The following is a 19,869-nucleotide window of genomic DNA, read 5'->3' as shown; positions in this document are numbered from 1 at the left end:
GGGGTCCCTGACACCTACATTTCAGACACAGCTGTCGGATGCATTAATGTGTAAATAACAGAACTAGACTTCCAGGTGATTGTCATCAGTTCATATCCACCCAGGAGTTCTATTGTTTTTGTAATCTTGGGAATGGCAGAAAGCTGCTTTCATCTGAATATAAACTTCCAAGATATTAGCTGGTGCTCCAGCTGAAAAAAAGGAAAGTGGCTTTTTGAGTGTGTTGCCATTACTCCCATTTTAGAGCCATGGAGAGAAGCTGAGGCCACTTTGCATTCATACCAAGGTTGTGACTATAGGAAAGAGTAGCCTTACCTGCTGCATTCCCTGTAAAGCTTGCTGGAGGAGTTTTAACTGCTGCTCTCTAGTTGTGTCTTCATCTCTGTTCGCTTTACCCTGTTCTTGCTTTAACAGCTCCACCTCATTCCTGTAGGCATCCAGCTGCCAGCGCAAACTGTCATTTTCCTCCTTTAGGGCCTCTGCCTGGGATATCAGTGCTAGGAGAATGATGAAGACAGGGAACAAACATTAAAAAAAAACAAATAAAAGGAAAGCAATGTCGGTCTTGTGAGTAAGAGTCCTGCGTTCAGTTCCTGGCTCTGCCCAAAAGCATGACCTTGGGCCAATCACGTACACCCAGATCCTGAAAGGTATTTCAGAGCCTAACTCCCATTGAAATCAATGGAGGTCTGGTGCCTAAATACCTCAGAGGATCTGGGCCTCAGACACCATCTGTAAAATGGGGATAACACAATTTACTTCCTCCCAACCTTTGTCTGCGAAGTCTATTTAGACTATTAGTTCTTTGGGGCTGGGCTGTTTGTCAGTATGTGTCTGTGTGGCTCCTGGCATAATGGACCCTGATATCAACGGAAGCCTCTAGGTACAACTGTCTTACAAGTAATGTGATTATAGGCAGGGCTGGTAGCACTATCTGTTATTAAGGCTGCCTGACACTTCCATTACAAGACCCTGTTTTCAGTTGCATAGAATTTTGCCAAACTTTAACCATCTGAGCTGAAATTTTCCATGCCAGGAGCCTGCCCCAGGCTCAAATTTTTTTTTTCCCCAGCCAAAGCAGTTCAGTGGTTTCTGACAAGGCTGGGGGAAAATACACTGTTTTGCCAATGTTAAAAAGTTCTGGTGACTTTTCATTCAAACAACTCTAGCATCCCACACTTTGGAGCAAGTACTAGAAATCTGGCGGGAGGTGACCTTTTTATCAAGGATGTGCATTTTGTCATCCCCACGAAAATCTGTCCAAATTTGACCAAGTTACAAGACCTTGAAAGATAACAGTTTGCACATGCTCAGTAAAGACATCTTAGATTTTAACAGCTAATATCTCCAAAGAGTCTGGCCATACTGGGCATGCTCTATCCCGCAGCTGAGTGGGCAGTTACAGCTCTGGGCTACCATGGAGTGGCCCCAAGCAGGGCATCAGAAATGAGAGAAGATAGACTCTTCCTCCTGTGCTCTCAGCGACCCCTCCCACCCCCACTCCAAGCCTCATAGGCCCAGGCAGCGTGGAGGAAAAAGCTGCCTGATTTGAATCCTGGGGGTGGGGGGAGAGGGACTAAATTGGGACTAAAAAACAAGGGGTGGTGATGGAGAGACAGGAACTGGAGGCTGGCAGGAGAGAGGGAAACTCAAGCTGGGAGTTTAGGAGGGGGAGATTGGGACTGGTTGGACAAGGAGACTGGGAATGACAATCTGTAGGAGGGAGGTGAGGGGCGTGGGGAAACAGATCTGATGAAGAGCCAAGATGCAGGGGGAGAATTGGGTCTGGCTGGACAAGGAGAATGGAGACAAGGAGTTGGGGACTTGAGGAGGTGACAGGAAATGACTGGGCCAGGAGACTGGGACTGAAAGTGGGGGGAAAACTGGTACATGGAATCCAGAGAGGAGGAGACTAGGATCTACTAGCTAAGGAACCTGGATCTGGGATGAAGAGCCAGGAGTGGGGAAAAGGGACTGGGACAGGTTGGAGGGGAGGGGACAGAAGGGTCTGTGCCCACTAGCATGCACTCCCCTCTGGATGCTGGAATGGAATCCAGCATCCCTGAGTCTCACCAGTCCTCTGCTGTCAGCAAACAGCTGTGAAACCCAATAGCAAAGTGCCCCATCCCCTCTGCGGCTGTCCCACACAGAGGATGATAATCTACTATCACTATCCATTTTTCCATTAGCTCAAGTGGCAGAGATCTGTGTGACCTTAATCACTCTGTTCCCTATCTGCACAATGGTAATCATATTACCCCCTCATCTCAGGTTACTGTGAAGATAAATTCACAAATATTTGTGAAGCATTCAGATACCGTATCGATGAACAACATGAGGAATTAATTGAGAGATCCTTCAGAACAGGATTTGAGCAATGGGCAGTAAATAAAGCATAGGCCACACACTGAACAATAAGGACAAAACAAAATAGTGAATAGCTGCTAATTCAGTAAGCACCATCTATCCTGTGCACTGAACGAGGCAGGGATCCTGTGGAAAAAATTGTGAACATGTAATTAAGATGTATCACAATGCAAAAGCATGGAGAGGGGCCGGTGAATGGGCTGCATGGGCAGTTTTCAGGCTGACATTTTTGAGTGTTTGATACTGCAATCTTAATAATGTCTTTTTAAAATCCTGTGTATGTAATAGAATAATAATAATAGAGTACGTGTAAAGGTGTATTTAGGGGACTGTATCTCAGGACTACCTTGAGATGGTAGGTCCAATGGCTCCAAATTTAGATCACTGACTGTACCCTGCACCCCCATGAGACACTCTAAATTTCAAGGCAATGTGATTAACTGTATAGAGTTTAGAGCACTTAGAACTGCCAACCCTTAAACTGAAAGCGGGTCTTAACCTTTACGACAGCAAAGCTCTCACTCAGCTATAATTCTTACTGGGATCCAAATTAACTACATCAGCTCAAGAAAGAGCATGGCATCCCTGTGGATAGCTCAATGGAGACCTCTGCACAGTGTGCTGCTGCAGTCAAAAGAGGAAACAAGATGTTAGGGTGCATAAGGAATGCAGAGGTGAATAATACCAGGGGCGGTGCTAGAGGGGGGCTTGCGGAGGCTAAAGCCACCCCCAAATTTACCTTAGCCTCCCCTTATAGGCACCCCCCCAGTACAAAGGTCAAACATAGATACTTCGCTGCTGCTGCTGCTTCTGCTGCTACTTCTCTGCTGCCTTCAGAACTGGGCACCCGGCCAGAGCCACTGCTCTCAGGCCATCCAGCTTTGAAGACAGTGCCAGCAGCAGTGCAGAAGTAAGCCTAGGCAGGGGCTGGGGTGCCCAACAGCAGCCCCCAGCCTGTGTCCCTGCCCAATGGGGTGCACCGCCCACAGCAGGTATAGAGTCCAGGACTCCCCACAGCAGCCCAGACTGACACAGTCTGGCCAAAGCTCCTGGGCCCCACTCCATGTGGTTGCTGCTCCCTGAGGGTTCTGCCAGCCCCAGAGCTGGGTCCCCCCACCCAGGCGGCTTTTACGAGCTGTGAACAGTCAAAGGGCCGGGGGGGAGCTGAGGAGCAGCCGCAGCCCCAGGGCCCCAAGCAGCAGCAGGAGAAGGAGACAGGGAAGCGTTGCAGTCTCCTGCACCATGGCACCAGACAGCACAGCAGCCACCCTGCACTGCCCAGCTCTGGCTTCTGGCCTCCAACCTGGGGATTTTAGAGGAAAGAAGGTGGGGATGGCACTTAACTGAGGAGGAGCAGGGACAGAGCCATGGAGAGGGCTGGGCCTTGTGGTGAGGAGGAAGCAGTCCCCCTCCCCCAATTTTCTGTCTAGCCCCCAACGGGAAGAGGCTGGCACTGCCCCTGAATAATGCAGAAGATATTCTAATATTATTATGTAAATTGGTCAGCCTACTGGTCACCCTGTCTCAAAAAGGATATTACAGAACTAGAAGGGGTTCAGAGAAGGGCAGCAAGTATAATCAAGGTCCTGGAAAACTCTTGTAAGAGAGATTGAAAAGGCTGAGAGACAAATAAGCAGGGACATGATCAAACTATAGAAATAATGAACGGTTTAGAGAAGGGAGATTAGGAACTTCTATTCTCCCTGCCTCATAAGACAAGAATATGACACTCAAAGGTGGCAAATTCAAAACTGACAAAAATAAATGCCTTTTAACACAAAGCGTGATTAACCAGTGGAACTCACTGCAACAAGGTGTCATTGAGGCCAAAACTTTAGCAAGAATCGAAGAGGAATTAGACATTTGTATCACTAACAAGAATATCCTGAGTTATAATCATTAATATTAACAGACATTTTGAGTGACTATAAAACCTCCTGCTTCAGGATTTAAGCCAGTCTCTGACTATTAGGGATTAGGATGAGAGCCTGATGGGAAGGAAGATTACCCCACATCTGCTTCTGCAAGGTTCTTACGCCTCCTTTTGAAGCAGCTGGTGCTGGCCACTGTTGGAGATGAGAAACTGGGCTAAATGGACCTCGGCTTTGATGCAGTCTGGCAGTTCCTCTGTTTCTATTCTCCAGGAATCTGAAGCACATTAGTCCAGGGATAACCAAAGCCCAGAGTTCAATATTCCTGAGATTTTGGGCTTCTAAATCCTAATTGTAGAAAACTGCAGTAGAAGCTCCATTGTTCAGATTAGGTGATAGGTTCCTAGCTGTGGAAATGAGCTGGTCATTCGGGGCTCCCCAAGGAATTCACACACTGCAGACACACATGCAGATATATATATCATCCATAGCAAACGATTGTACCTGATTCTTCTGTTTCTTTCGTCTCTGAAGGATCTTCTAGCTCATCATCAGACATTTCCATTTCCTCTTCTCTTCGAATACCCATGAGTTCATCATTATGAATGTTGCGGATTTCCTAAGGTTTAAACAGAAGATCTTTCAATGTAAGGTTACAAGCCACTTGTTTGTTTTAAGAGTCTGCAAGGAACAAACCCAGTGCTACCAAAAAAGAGCATGTGAGGAGTACTTCATTGCCCCAACCACATAACAGCAAAGACCATTCACATTGTAAAACACTCCTGGCATAAAATATTCCACCCACTTCCCCAGCACACTCACCCAGCACTGCCCTCCACCTGAATCATTGCCCTCACCCAGTGTTTCCCCAACATGCACCTTGCTCAGCAATGCCCCACCTTGTCCCTCCCCATCACCCTTGCGCAGCCCTGCCCTGCCATACATCCTCTTCACACCTGCCCAGGTTGCAAAGCAGGTCTATGAAGTAGTTTAGTGCCAGTTCTGGTGCTGCAGGCTGGGAGAAGCCTCTTCTCTGGTTTTGTATTGTATTGTACTGCTAAGCAGCTGAGAAGCAGCCAGGAACCAGATTTGAGCCATCACCTGTATGAGCTGCTGATGTCCAACTGCTCACAGGAGGAAATGGTGAATCACTCAAGGGGGCTGTATTTGCCCCCCTGCTCCATCAACGTGAAGCTGGAGCAATGGAGCCACGAACCATTACTGCAGCTCCATTAAGGATCCAGCTGAGGACGGGACACTGTGTCCATTCAGCCATTCCCAATTGTGGAAGGTACCAAAGCCTTCTGACAGCCACACAGCCAAGTGATACCCAGGAGATATGACAATTTTTTCATAGATTCTAGGACTGGAAGGCACCTCGAGAGGTCATCGAGTCCAGTCCCCTGCCCGCATGGCAGGACCAAATACTGTCTAGACCATCCCTGATAGACATTTATCTAACCTACTCTTAAATATCTCCAGAGATGGAGATTCCACAACCTCCCTAGGCAATTTATCCCAGTGTTTAACCACCCTGACAGTTAGGAACTTTTTCCTAATGTCCAACCTAGACCTCCCTTCCTGCAGTTTAAGCCCATTGCTTCTTGTTCTATCCTTGGAGGCTAAGATGAACAAGTTTTCTCCCTCCTCCTTATGACACCCTTTTAGATACCTGAAAACTGCTATCATATCCCCTCTCAGTCTTCTCTTTTCCAAACTAAACAAACCCAATTCTTTCAGCCTTCCTTCATAGGTCATGTTCTCAAGACCTTTAATCATTCTTGTTGCTCTTCTCTGGACCCTCTCCAATTTCTCCACATCTTTCTTGAAATGCGGTGCCCAGAACTGGACACAATACTCCAGTTGAGGCCTAACCAGAGCAGAGTAGAGAGAAAGAATGACTTCTCGTATCTTGCTCACAACACACCTGTTAATACATCCCAGAATCATGTTTGCTTTTTTTGCAACAGCATCACACTGTTGACTCATATTTAACTTGTGGTCCACTATAACCCCTAGATCCCTTTCTGCTGTACTCCTTCCTAGACAGTCTCTTCCCATTCTGTATGTGTGAAACTGATTTTTTCTTCCTAAGTGGAGCACTTTGCATTTGTCTTTGTTAAACTTCATCCTGTTTAACTCAGACCATTTCTCCAATTTGTCCAGATCATTTTGAATTATGACCCTGTCCTCCAAAGCAGTTGCAATCCCTCCCAGTTTGGTATCATCCACAAACTTAATAAGCGTACTTTCTATGCCAATATCTAAGTTGTTAATGAAGATATTAAACAGAGACGGTCCCAAAACAGACCCCTGCGGAACCCCACTTGTTATGCCTTTCCAGCAGGATTGGGAACCATTAATAACAACTCTCTGGGTACGGTTATCCAGCCAGTTATGCACCCACCTTATAGTAGCCCCATCTTAATTGCATTTGCCTAGTTTATCAATAAGAATATCATGCGAGACCGTATCAAATGCCTTACTAAAGTCTAGGTATACCACATCCACAGCTTCTCCCTTATCCACAAGACTCGTTATCCTATCGAAGAAAGCTATCAGATTGGTTTGAAATGATTTGTTCTTGACAAATCCATGCTGGCTGTTCCCTATCACCTTACCACCTTCCAAGTGTTTGCAGATGATTTCCTTAATTACTTGCTCCATTATCTTCCCTGGTACAGAAGTTAAAAACAACCCAGGAAACTACAGACCAGTTAGTTTATTTCCCTTTTTATAGATGGGCACTATATTTGCCCTTTTCCAGTCTTCTGGAATCTCTCCCGTCTCCCATGATTTTCCAAAGATAATAGCTAGAGGCTCAGATACCTCCTCTATTAGCTCCTTGAGTATTCTAGGATGCATTTCATCATGTTGCCTAAAGCTAGCAAGTCAGAATACACCTAGCTCTTCACTCACTGCTTGGGAGGGTTTCATACAAATGACTCACAAGAGTGAATGTTTTACACCTATGCTAACCTCTTAGTGCAGCCTCTTTAGCCCACAGCCAAGGGAGCCCCTTTGTACCTGCACAATGATGCAGAGGGGAAGCCTGTTTGCAGAGAGAGTTGGGGCAGCTGTTAGTACGAGAGGGAGTTGGGGACACACTCCCACATATGCTCTGGGCCATGCTGATCCGATTTCTGTGCATTCTGCTTTTTAGCATGCTCCCATTCTGTCCCCTGTGCCTGCAATGCCCTCCCTGGGCCTGTGCACCATGCAGCCTTCCTGTTCCTCTATCAAACCCTCCCTCTGTCCTTTCCACTCTGTGTCAGGAACTTGCCCTCCCACATCAGATTTTGGAGCTAAAAGGGGTAGGAATCACGATGGCACAACCAGGCTCCAAAAGGGACTGAGTGCCAACCCGCCTCCACCTCGTCCTTGCCTGGCCTCACCTCTGCTCTCATTACGTGATGTCAGAGCCAGCCTAGCCTGCAGCTGCTCATGGCAGGGCCATGGGCCTGACTGTCCTCAGCCTTGAACTGATTTGCACCTGTACTGGGGGAGAGTGGCAGAAGTTCACCCGCACTTTGCACAGGTGTAAACGTCTGCCTGCGCCACATGCAAGACAGCGGAGAAGCCAGTCCAGCAGCTTCATTAGAACATAAGAACAGCCATAATGGGACAGATCAAAGGTCCATCTAGCCCAGTATCCTGTCTTCTGACAGTGGCTAATTCCAGGTGCCCCAGAGGGAATGAATAGAACAGGTAATTACCAAGTGATCCATCCCCTGTCACCTATTCCCAACTTCTGACCTTCTCGCTGCAAAGTGTTATTCACACCCAGGGTGCTGTTATAGGGCACAATATCAATACAGAAACCACACAGGAAGAGAGATGGGTAAATATGTTCAGGTGTTAGGATGCCAAAGTTACTTACCAGAGTCCGTCAGAGGTTGCAAAGTGCCCCTCCTAATGCCAACTTACCAGAAAGAGCTTTGCTAAGATTGAGTGTCCCATAAATAGTGACAGTAGAGAATGCAGAGAAGTCTCATTTACTAAGCAAAACAAGAGGAGACCTTACCACAAGAGCCTGGAGCCAATAAGCATTCTCTCTATTCATGTTCGGCTACCCATGAAAAAAGCAGCCAAGCCGTGGGAAACAGAAATATTCTCAGATCGGTGCAAAGGGAAGGCCATAGGAAAGGTACCATGAAAAGGACAGGACTGAATGCGGACTTTGCTAGTGAGAGTCAGAGATGACAGTGCAATGAAGTTCAGGAGCCAGAGCTGGCTAGGCTACAAACAAGGGCCTCTGTCAAGCATTTGATCCAATGGTACATGTGATGGGGAACAGGAATCAGGAGGGAAATCTTCCCAGATGCATTAATTCACACTCTTTAATACCTAGCATTCTTGATGGCCTTGAAGCCAGAGAGGCGCAGAGGAGCCAGCATTGCCCAGGGTGCATAGCAAGGTTTGGCAAGCACCCAAAATGGGAGCTCTGGAGGGTGGAGCTGGAGAGAGTGCAGGTACTTAAGAGAGATCTTATTCAAGGGATGATGCTTGGTAGCTAGGTAGCTACCCTGGCCTATAAAGTTTCATGTACTGACTCCTTCAGTAGTTGTACTCAGCAGCAGCATTTGGCAGTTCTGGGCACCAGCAGGCCCTCATAGGCAAAGTACTGAATAGGGCCTATACCTGACCCCAGCCATTGAAATGACTCCCAACATATCATAGAATATCAGGGTTGGAAGGGACCTCAGGAGGTCATCTAGTCCAACCCCCTGCTCAAAGCAGGACCAATCCCCAGACCAGATTTTTGCCCCAGATCCCTAAATGGCCCCCTCAAGGATTGAACTCACAACCCTGGGTTTAGCAGGCCAATGTTCAAACCACTGAGCTATCCCTCCCCCCTACAAGAAGTCACCAAGCCACCTCTCAGACCCTCACATTACCGTGTAACCTGTCTGTTGAGCTCAACTGAAAGCAGGATCTAACTCTGTAGCACTCTGGTGCTATGGCAGCTTTATTTAGAATAAACTAAATCCAGGACTGAATAATACACACAATACAGCAGCCCCTCTTATTGAATGTAACATCAAAACTAATTTGTTTTATGCTCTTGCTGCACTGGAATAACCTACCTTGGGACCTGGTGGGTTATCCATCACTGGAAGGCATTAATACAAGACTGACTTTCTCTCTAAGAGAGCTACTATAGCTCTGTGAGCCAGGGAGTCCCTCAATGCCCACAGACAGAGAACACACCATAACATAACTCACATCAGGCCTCACACTCTCATTGCCCCAACACCCTGTTGTCATAATCTGTTTCTAAAGAGTATCATGTGAGATATCATATGCCAACTGGTAACACGCTGTTCATTGATATTACTGAGTGATCTATGTGAGGGCAGCACATAACGAATTATAGATTTGTGATTCCAGTGAGAGGGTTTTGAGGAGACACAGGACTGGAGAAGCTGTTGGTGTCACCCTGCAAGGAATAGCCCGGCTGATGAAAGCCAGAGTGAGGCCATTGTTCTGTGAACAGGCTGCTGGTGTCAGGGCTCTGAGCCAAAGCAGCACAGCACAAAAGCACCCAGGGATACAGGACAGCCAGTGACACAACCCCTTACTGGCCTGGGTGAAACCCATAGTGTCATAGGCTCACACAGAAGTTATGGGCTTGATACAGAGTTTACTGAGTGAGTTATAGATGATCATAGGGGCTCCTTCTGGCCTTAAAATCTATTAATAAGATATGAGCCACAGAGCCTCTCTCACATATAAGCAGTGACTTCCTGCATGAAAACCAGCCACTACGTAGCTCTCATGAAAGGAAAAACAAAAACAAATTGCCTTTCCATGACACTATGCAGTACAGTAACTCCTCACTTAACATTGTAGTTATGTTCCTGAAAAATGCAACTTTCAGTGAAACGATGTTAAACTAATCCAATTTCCCCATAAGATTTAATGTAAATGCGGGGGGTTAAGTTCTAAGGAATTTTTTGGGGGGCAGACAAAAGGCATGATATACTATACAGAACTGTACTGTGGTTGGGAAGTGCCCCTGGCTTACCCTACACAGGCACACCCCTCTGCAGGCAAGGACGCTAGGAAGCACTTTGCAGCAGCAGCTTCCCCGGAGAAGAACAGGCACTGACTTTCCCAGGAATGCTCCAGGCCCGCCTCTTCCTGTCCCCGCTCCACTCCAGGCCCATCTCTTCCCACCCCCACTCCACCTCCTCTCCGGAGCACACCAAATACCTGCTCCTTCCCTTCCTCCCTCCCCCCAAAAGTCCTAAGTGGTGCCAAACAGCTGTTTAGCAGTGCTTAGGATTTTCTGGGAGGAAGGGGGAGAAGTGGAGACGCGGCATTTCCCCGCTCATCCCCCTCCCTCCCAGAAAGTCCTAAGTGCCACAAAACAGCTGTTTGGCAATGGGGGAGGTAGGGGGAGGAGGCGGAGAAGAGGAACTTGTGCAATGCTCCCTTGTAAAGTCACTGCTCTTCCGCAGAATCTTACAAGCACTGGACAGAGCAGGCAGCCAAACGACGTTATAAGGGAGCATTGCACAACTTTAAATGAGCATGTTCCCTAATTGAGCAGCAACGTAACTCTGAAACAATGTTAAGCGGGAGGACGTTAAGTGAGGAGTTACTGTACTGGTGGTAAAGAGAAAGGTCATCTCCGAGTCCCTTAGTCCAGTCTATAAAATACGGACAAGTGACTCGTGTCTTTGTCGAGGGTTCCACATGCTTACAAACAAAACCTCAGAATTGCTCAGCCACACATCTATGGCTTGTATTCTGGGCTGCTTTATCTGTTGAGCAGGATGAGCTTTTATTCTTGAAAGTTTCAGAGTAGCAGCCGTGTTAGTCTGTATCCGCAAAAAGAAGAACAGGAGGACTTGTGGCACCTTAGAGACTAACAAATTTATTAGAGCATAAGCTTTCGTGGACTACAGCCCACTTCTTCGGATGCATATAGAATGGAACATATATTGAGGAGATATATATACACACACAGACAGAGAGCATAAACAGGTGGGAGTTGTCTTACCACCTCTGAGAGGCCAATTAATTAAGAGAAAACAAACTTTTGAAGTGATAATCAAGCTAGCTCAGTACAGACAGTTAGATAACAAGTGTGAGAATACTTACAAGGCGAGATAGATTCAATGTTTGTAATGGCTCAGCCATTCCCAGTCTTTATTCAAACCGGAGTTGATTGTGTCTAGTTTGCATATCAATTCTAGCTCAGCAGTTTCTCGTTGGAGTCTGTTTTTGAAGTTTTTCTGTTGTAATATAGCCACCCGCAGGTCTGTCACTGAATGACCAGACAGGTTAAAGTGTTCTCCCACTGGTTTTTGAGTATTTTGATTCCTGATGTCAGATTTGTGTCCATTAATTCTTTTGCGTAGAGACTGTCCGGTTTGGCCAATGTACATGGCAGAGGGGCATTGCTGGCACATGATGGCATATATCACATTGGTAGATGTGCAGGTGAACGAGCCCCTGATGGTATGGCTGATGTGATTAGGTCCTATGATGATGTCACTGGAATAGATATGTGGACAGAGTTGGCATCGGGGTTTGTTACAAGGATAGGTTCCTGGGTTAGTGGTTTTGTTCAGTGATGTGTGGTTGCTGGTGAGTATTTGCTTTAGGTTCGGGGGTTGTCTGTAAGCGAGGACAGGTCTGTCTCCCAAGATCTGTGAGAGTAAAGGATCATCTTTGTAGATCTACAACCTATCCTGAAAGATGATCCTTTACTCTCACAGATCTTGGGAGACAGACCTGTCCTCGCTTACAGACAACCCCCGAACCTAAAGCAAATACTCACCAGCAACCACACATCACTGAACAAAACCACTAACCCAGGAACCTATCCTTGTAACAAACCCCGATGCCAACTCTGTCCACATATCTATTCCAGTGACATCATCATAGGACCTAATCACATCAGCCATACCATCAGGGGCTCGTTCACCTGCACATCTACCAATGTGATATATGCCATCATGTGCCAGCAATGCCCCTCTGCCATGTACATTGGCCAAACCGGACAGTCTCTACGCAAAAGAATTAATGGACACAAATCTGACATCAGGAATCAAAATACTCAAAAACCAGTGGGAGAACACTTTAACCTGTCTGGTCATTCAGTGACAGACCTGCGGGTGGCTATATTACAACAGAAAAACTTCAAAAACAGACTCCAACGAGAAACTGCTGAGCTAGAATTGATATGCAAACTAGACACAATCAACTCCGGTTTGAATAAAGACTGGGAATGGCTGAGCCATTACAAACATTGAATCTATCTCGCCTTGTAAGTATTCTCACACTTGTTATCTAACTGTCTGTACTGAGCTAGCTTGATTATCACTTCAAAAGTTTGTTTTCTCTTAATTAATTGGCCTCTCAGAGGTGGTAAGACAACTCCCACCTGTTTATGCTCTCTGTCTGTGTGTGTATATATATCTCCTCAATATATGTTCCATTCTATATGCATCCGAAGAAGTGGGCTGTAGTCCACGAAAGCTTATGCTCTAATAAATTTGTTAGTCTCTAAGGTGCCACAAGTCCTCCTGTTCTTCTTTATTCTTGAAAGCTGTGTGTTTTAGTGTACACTTCCTGTAATTATGATACAAATGTGTCTGTTGTAAATATTTATCAACGTTACATAGGGTAGACAAAGTATTACACAATATGACAAATGCACGTAGTGTGTAGCTGTGATATCAGAAGTAGCTGAACCAATCAGCATCCTTACTCCACAGCTAATTCGCATGCAACAGTTTCATTGGCTGTATGAGGGAGACACAGATGGTGAATTATTTTGTGACAGCATGGGCTTTCAGCTACTAGCACTACTTAAAGGCATAAGTTTAGAAAAGCATGTCTAAGCGCATTTTGTGTTTATGATGTAAATAAAACAATAAAATCACAATGAGTAAGAAAAGTTCAATAGGAGGCTGAGAGGTTATATTTTTCACCAAGCAAATCATTTATACCTAAATAATCACTCAACATGTTAATTAGGGTCATTAGTGTTAAAATATGTTATTAATGTGAATCCTCTGACACCTGCATTCATGGTTTTGCCTAGGTGTGCATTTATTTAATTTGCAAAATAATGATGTGTTGTCAGGATTTTAGCTTCCTCTGGATACTCTCACACGATGGTGATAGGTTAATGACAGAATTTCTGGCAGCCCTGCTCATTTGTTGCACCAGAGCAGGATGAATCAGAACCCCCATCCATTGCAGTGAAGCCACGTGGAGCTCCTTGCCTCACAGTGATTTATGGCTTGCCTATGTTATGATTACTAAGCAACGTCCCCCTGCACAAAAGCAATGCTTCTCAGTAGGTTAGGTCACTGGGTCTTTCACTCCCACGTTGCATAAAGCCTTTTGTGTAACAAATAGTATGCAGTGCTGACTGAAATGATACCATGGTTTAATGTCAAAGTATAGCACAGGAAATACACTGAGGTAAGTTAGACCTCAGTAGGGGTAGGTTAGACTGCACTTTTTCTAAGCAAAAACATAGCTGCAAAGAGCCTTCTGTCACTGTTACACATTACGCTTTTCGATTTAATGTAACCTTTATTGTTACATATCCACTCTATTCTGATTTTGAGAGCTACCTATAGTTATGGGAGGTGAAGTGGAACAAGTTAGAGAGGTTGTAAACTGACCAGTTAGACACAGCCAGTTTGATTATATGGTTCTTAATTATAAGAAAAATGAATAATTGTCACCTTCCATCCCTCTAGCTTGATTCTCCATCCATGACACTTCCTGTGTGCCCATCAGACCCTGAGCCTGCAGGCAACACCCCTTATGGGAGAGGATCCCTTTTGCAGTGCTGCCAACTCACAATTTTGGTCCCTGCTGCAGGCAGTCTTGCAATGATAGGTCTGTCAATCATACAATCTGGGTGAAGCAAAATATGAGAGACATGGGCTACCTCACATGATCCCCTTTAGCCCAGCGGAAGGTGCGCATCCATAGGCCATTAATTCTTGTCACACATCTTCCACTGACAATTATTAATGGTTCTGTGCACTTCACCACCCTTATCCTGAGCCAAAGTGTCATACTGCTGGAGAGATAACTATTATTCACAGATAACATAACTCAGAGCCTGTATAATGTTATTTCAGGCACAGCTGGGAGTAAACCCTAGGTCTCTAAGATATACCTACGATAAACAGAAATCTTACCCGCTTTGCTACATAACCTTCCAGATGTTTCTGTAGCTTACTCTAGCACAATGTGGCTTTGTGTCACCTGTTAGCAGCTAGGACACAGAGAGAGTTTCATAGACTCCTAGATTCCAAGGCCAGAAGGGAACATTGTGATCATCTAGACTGACCTCCTGTATAACACAGGCCGCAGAACTTCCCTGAAAGAATTCCTAGAGCATATCTAAAAAAAAATCCAATGATCAATTACTCTCACTATTTGCAACTTATACCTTATTTCCAGTCAAAACTTGTCTAGCTTTGAATCCAGCCATGGAATCATATTATATCTTTGTCTTCTAGAATGTAGAGCCCAATATCAATTTTTCCCCTATGTAGGTACTTATAAGCTGGGATCAAGTCACCCCTTAAACGTCTCTTTGTTAAGCTAAATGGATTGAGCTCCTTGAGTCTATCACTAAAAGGCACATTTTCATATCCTTTAATCATTCTCATGGCTCTTCTCTGAATCCTCACCAATTTATCAACATTCTTCTTAGGGTCTGTCCACACTGCAATCAGGAAGTGTGACTGTAACACGTATAGACATACCTGAGCTATCTAGGTCAAAGCTAGTTTGGGTAACTATAGCAGTGAAGATGCAGCAGGGGCACCTGTAAAGGCTAGCCGTGCATGCCCAGCACCCTGGGTACCTGCTTGGGCAGCCACTGCTACTGCTATTGTTACTGAAGCTAGCTAGATCAATGCTAGCTGGGGATTGTCTACACGTGTTTTAATCACACCTTCCACCTGCAGCGTAAACATACCCACAGGAGTCTCTCATACAGCATGGGGATGGTTGCAAAATAAGAAGCAAATTGTATTGAAGAGGATTTCTTGGTACTGACGCTCCCAAATGAAGCAATGGGAGGTGAACAGCCCAGCAGCATGCTCCCCTGAAGAATGGGGGACATGTGCCTCCATCATCCATAAAGATGTTGAGCTGGGGAAATGTCCAAGCCAGCTCCCCTAAAAGTTTTGTTGAGGGTGAAAACTCTATCCCCATTGGTCAACTAATAGTAAGTGAGGTGAGTAGGACACCTTGGTGGGAGACAGGGTCTGCCCAGGTGCCATAGTTGGCAGGAGAATTGTATGGGGTCAGGAAGGGTCCCCCCTGGATCTTCTTGGAGAGCTGCACACCTTTGTCATTCAATTCTAAGCCAGGAGAACACTGTCTGCTTTTGGATTGGTGCTTACATTTTTCACAGCTCCAGTGCCCAGCTTTAACATCACACACCACAGCATGGCCAGAAAGACAGGAACACTCCACAACTAGCACCAGGACCTCTGAGAATTACAGTTAGAGAAGAACAGTCTTCTGTGTGTTCCAGGTGGTGGGAGGGTACAGCAGCCTGGCAACAGCATGCTGTGGGGCTGTGCAAAATGTAAGCAATAGTAAGTGAGGTGAATAGGACACCTTGGTGGGAGGCAGGGTCTGCCCACGTGGCAGGGGAATTGTATGGGGTGAGGAAGGGTCCAGCCTGGATCTTTTCGGAGAGCTGCACACCTTTGTCATTCCAATTCTAAGCCAGGGGAGCACTGTCAGCCTGGAAAGACAAACCTTGCTACCCCCTTCCTTCTGTGGGTCACAAAGGATTTAACTATGCCTGACAGCATCCTGGGAGGAGGATGGTCTTGTGGTTCAAGCACTGAACTGGGACTCAGAAGACAAAAGTCCTGTCTGTCATAAAGTTCATGACCTTGGGCAACCACCTAATTACTCTGTGCTTGAGCTTCCCATGTGTAAAATGGTAGTGTTGATAGTATTGGTATATTCCTTCCTCAGGGATCAGTTCATTAATGACTGTGATGTGTCCAGATACCTCATTGCTGGGGCCACAGAAGCAGATAGATCTCCATTTTACCAACAGGGAACTGAGACCTGGAGATGTAATGAGTTGTTCGAGGCCTCACAGCAGGTCTGTGGCATACTATAACCTAGATCTCCTGACTCTGCATCCCAAGCTTTGATTAGTCAATACCCTATCTTACATCCATCCTAATTTTGTAAACAATGGCTACAAATACCTACCCAAATTGCAGTCTCTTATTAATACAGCATTGTACTTTCCCACATGGGCTCAGCTTGCTCATTATGCAGCTGCCAGGGCAGCTCCATGGTTAAGGTTATGTTGAGATTAGCAGGGACTCAATTACTTTATTTTTCAAACATAAAAGATTATTTCCAAACTTACAGCACTTCCTCTGTGAATAAAGAATGGACTTTGTGAATTCACAAATGTCTCCACTGTTCAGTGTAAGAGGCAGGAGTATTTTAAAATTATTCCTTCTTGAACTTTGATTCACAAGCCTAGCCTGTTTTGGATCTCTGCAGCTGATGAATGTCTTTGTTGTGAGACTCGATGACTGATTCACTGGAGGATTTTATTAAATCTAGATGGAGACTTCTTTTTTAAGTTTCATTAGCTGAAAATAACTGAATTATTAGCATATTCTACATCACTCTTTATATCCTGGGGGGATAACAGTTTGGAAGACACCACTTTTGACATCAGCCTTCCTAAGGGGAGAGGTGTAAGGCTACATCTACATTACGGGGGGGGGTCAATTTAAGATACGCAAATTCAGCTACGCGAATACCGTAGCTGAATTCGACGTATCGCAGCCGACTTACCCCGCTGTGAGGACGGCGGCAAAATCGACCTCTGCGGCTTCCCATCGACGGCACTTACTCCCACCTCCGCTGGTGGAGTAAGAGTGTCAATTCGAGGATCGATTGTCGCGTCCCAACGGGACGCGATAAATCGATCCCCGAGAGGTCGATTTCTACCCGCCGATTCAGGCGGGTAGTGTAGACCCAGCCTAAGAGAGGGACTCAGTGTGGGAGGAGCCCCATCCTATGAGGTTTTCAGGAGAGGAGCTTCATGCCTACAGATCTCCTCAGCGTAGCAGATCTCTGCAGCCACTCCTGCAGACCTTACAAGGTTCACTATAGCAGAGTCTCCTCCTGCACACTTCCTCAGGCATGCCAAAGAGGAGCTAGATGAACTCTACAGGCAGGGATCTAGTGTTATGACCCTTTCCAGTGGTCTGATGGAAGAATGGGTTCCAGGGTACTAATTTTCCATCCTTAGAAACTGAGAGCCAAATCCTGGGAGAATATCACTTCCATAAAAATAAGTGTTCGGTGATCTTAATTTGTTCCGGAACTAACCTGTGAAGGTGCAGCACTGCTTCATACAGGGGCCAGGTAAGAACAGATCTCTTCTGCCTCATATTTTATCGTTTGTAGTGTTGAAGCAGTGTTGGTACCGGGATATGAGAAAGACAAGGTGGATGAGGAAATATATTTTATTTGATCAGTTTCTGTTGGTAAGAGAGACAAACTTTGGAGCTATACAGAGCTCTTCTTCAGGCCTGAGGAAGAGCTCCGTGTAAGGTTGAAAGTTTCTCTCTCTCACCAACAGAAGCTGGTCCAATAAAAGATATTACGTCACCCACCTTGTCTCTCTCATCTTTTATTCTCACTTTAGAAGGAACTGCAGTTTTAATCACAACCCAAAGTAATTCCACTGTTACACTGTAAACTTAGGCTATGTCTACATTAGCACATTTGTTAGTAAAATTTGTGTCAGTCAGGAGTGTGAAAAAACACCGCCCTGACTGACCTAAGTTACACCAGTGGTTCTCAACCCACGGGCCCATATGCAGCCTAATTAACACACAGCTGTGGCCTAGCTGTGTGCTAAAAAATCCAGGTCCTGGCTGCCCAACCGCCCGCAGCAGGGTCCAGCCTCTGGCTGCCTGGCCCTCCATGGCAGGGCCTGGGGTCCAGCTGCCTGTCCCTGCGCCCAGGGCTCCGCTCCTGGTCTCACTCTATTGAGGGGTCTCTGGGAGGGGGGCGCTGTGGTTCTCAGCCTGAGGACCACAATGATAAATAGGCTGAGAACCACTGAGCTACAGTGACAGAAGCGGCAGTGTGGACAGCGCTAAATCATAAGAACAGCCATATTGGGCCAAACCAAAGGTCCATCTAGACCAGTATCCTGTCTCCCGACAGTGGCTAATGCCAGTTGCTTCTGAGGGAATGAACAGAACGGGTAATCACCAAGTGATCCATCCCTTGTCGCCCATTCCCAGCTTCTGGCAAAATTCCCAGCCATCGTAGCTATCTCCACTCGTTGAGGGTGGTTTAATTACACCGACGGGAGAGCTCTCAGAGCGGCTACACAGGAGACCTTACAGCGGCACAGCTGCAGCGGTACAACTGTGTCGCTGTGAGGTCTCCAGCGAAGACATGGCCTTAATTACATTCTATTGGCACAGAAGTATAATGATGTCCTTCATCAGACCTGCTGGATTTGTGTCAGCTTTAAACTTTGCACCTCTAAAGACTGTTACAAGGATTAGATAAAGGACTGTGTAGTCCTTTTTAGGATTCTCTCTCAGGTGACTCCACGCAGTTTCCATACCAGTACATAAATGTTTACAGCCCTAATACCACAATAGAAACCATGGCCCAATAGTTATTCTTGTACACAATACCAATGGCTTACAGGGCTCAATTTATCGTTGTTAGGGCTGTGTTAGCATACGCAGGATCCTTCTCCAGTCAGAGACATCAATGGAACACATATTACCTTTGTTGCAGCAGATGATCTAAGTAAGGCCCATATTGCACCATTTCATCAAGGCTGTTTCTGTCCATGTGAGCAAAGTGCCCACGTAAACTTAAAATCAATATCCTGTTAAAAAAGAGACTGTACTCTGGAGGATCTAACACAATAAAAAATTACCAACCTCGGCTTGTTTGCACCACACGCTGATGTTCTTACGCTGAGCTTTCGTGAAATGGTCCCAAGCCTTTTGTTTGGAGGCGGAATGGTACACAGCCACTATCTGCTCAACTGTAGTGTGAAATCAGCAGTCAAATCAGGCCAGAATATCATCCAGAGAATGCGAACGAGAGGAGTAAAGGAGTAAAAGAGCGGAATCAGGCAGGTGGTTTGGCTAATCTTTTGTTATAACACTGTATTGTGCTGAGGCCATGCTCAGGAGGGACTCAGTGCCCAGAAAGGAAAGAGGGGACTCCAGAAGGCCAAAGCCTAAGTGTCTATCAAGTTATTAACAACTGGGGAAGCCAGTGTCATTCTCAACAGAACAAAAGCGAAACAGGGTTAAATGCACGAAGGATACATTGTAGAGGTGGAGCCAACAAGTCAAACAGGATTTCCTGGAAATCCAGCAGAACAGGGTCTTGCACTCTTTAGAATGGAAGGATTGTGTAGCTGGCTTTATGGATGTTCTTCTGTCCCATTGTTTCAGTCCCAAAGCACAGAGACATAACCTGGACATTATAACACACCACCCACATAAAAACAGAGAAGGGTCCTCCACCACAGGGCAGCAAAACCAGGAAGCTCTATCCTTTCCCTGGACACTCACCTGTCAAACCAGGGCTCCGGAGT

General features: G+C 45.9%; 1 protein-coding gene across 17 annotated transcripts in view; it reads right to left on the bottom strand.

Moving 5' to 3' along the window:
• Nucleotides 1–19,869, bottom strand: part of ENOX2 (ecto-NOX disulfide-thiol exchanger 2) — a 155,609-nt gene that overhangs the window by 36,277 nt on the left and 99,463 nt on the right. For all 17 annotated transcript variants that reach the window (XR_010590187.1, XR_010590186.1, XR_010590185.1 and 14 more), the window contains 3 exons: nucleotides 19,202–19,308; nucleotides 4,743–4,857; nucleotides 316–497 (listed from right to left, as the gene is read on the bottom strand). Coding sequence is in view for 7 of the 17 variants with exons in the window: in XM_065556370.1 (XP_065412442.1) it covers nucleotides 316–497; nucleotides 4,743–4,857; nucleotides 19,202–19,308 (404 nt within the window). In the remaining 10 variants the exon portion in view is untranslated. The remainder of the gene's footprint in view (nucleotides 1–315; nucleotides 498–4,742; nucleotides 4,858–19,201; nucleotides 19,309–19,869) is intronic.

The sequence above is a fragment of the Chrysemys picta genome, chromosome 9, assembly GCF_011386835.1.
Source record: "Chrysemys picta bellii isolate R12L10 chromosome 9, ASM1138683v2, whole genome shotgun sequence".
NCBI lineage: Eukaryota > Metazoa > Chordata > Testudines > Emydidae > Chrysemys > Chrysemys picta.
The sequence above is the reverse complement of the archived record's forward strand: the minus strand, read 5'-3'. Positions and strand labels throughout refer to the sequence as shown.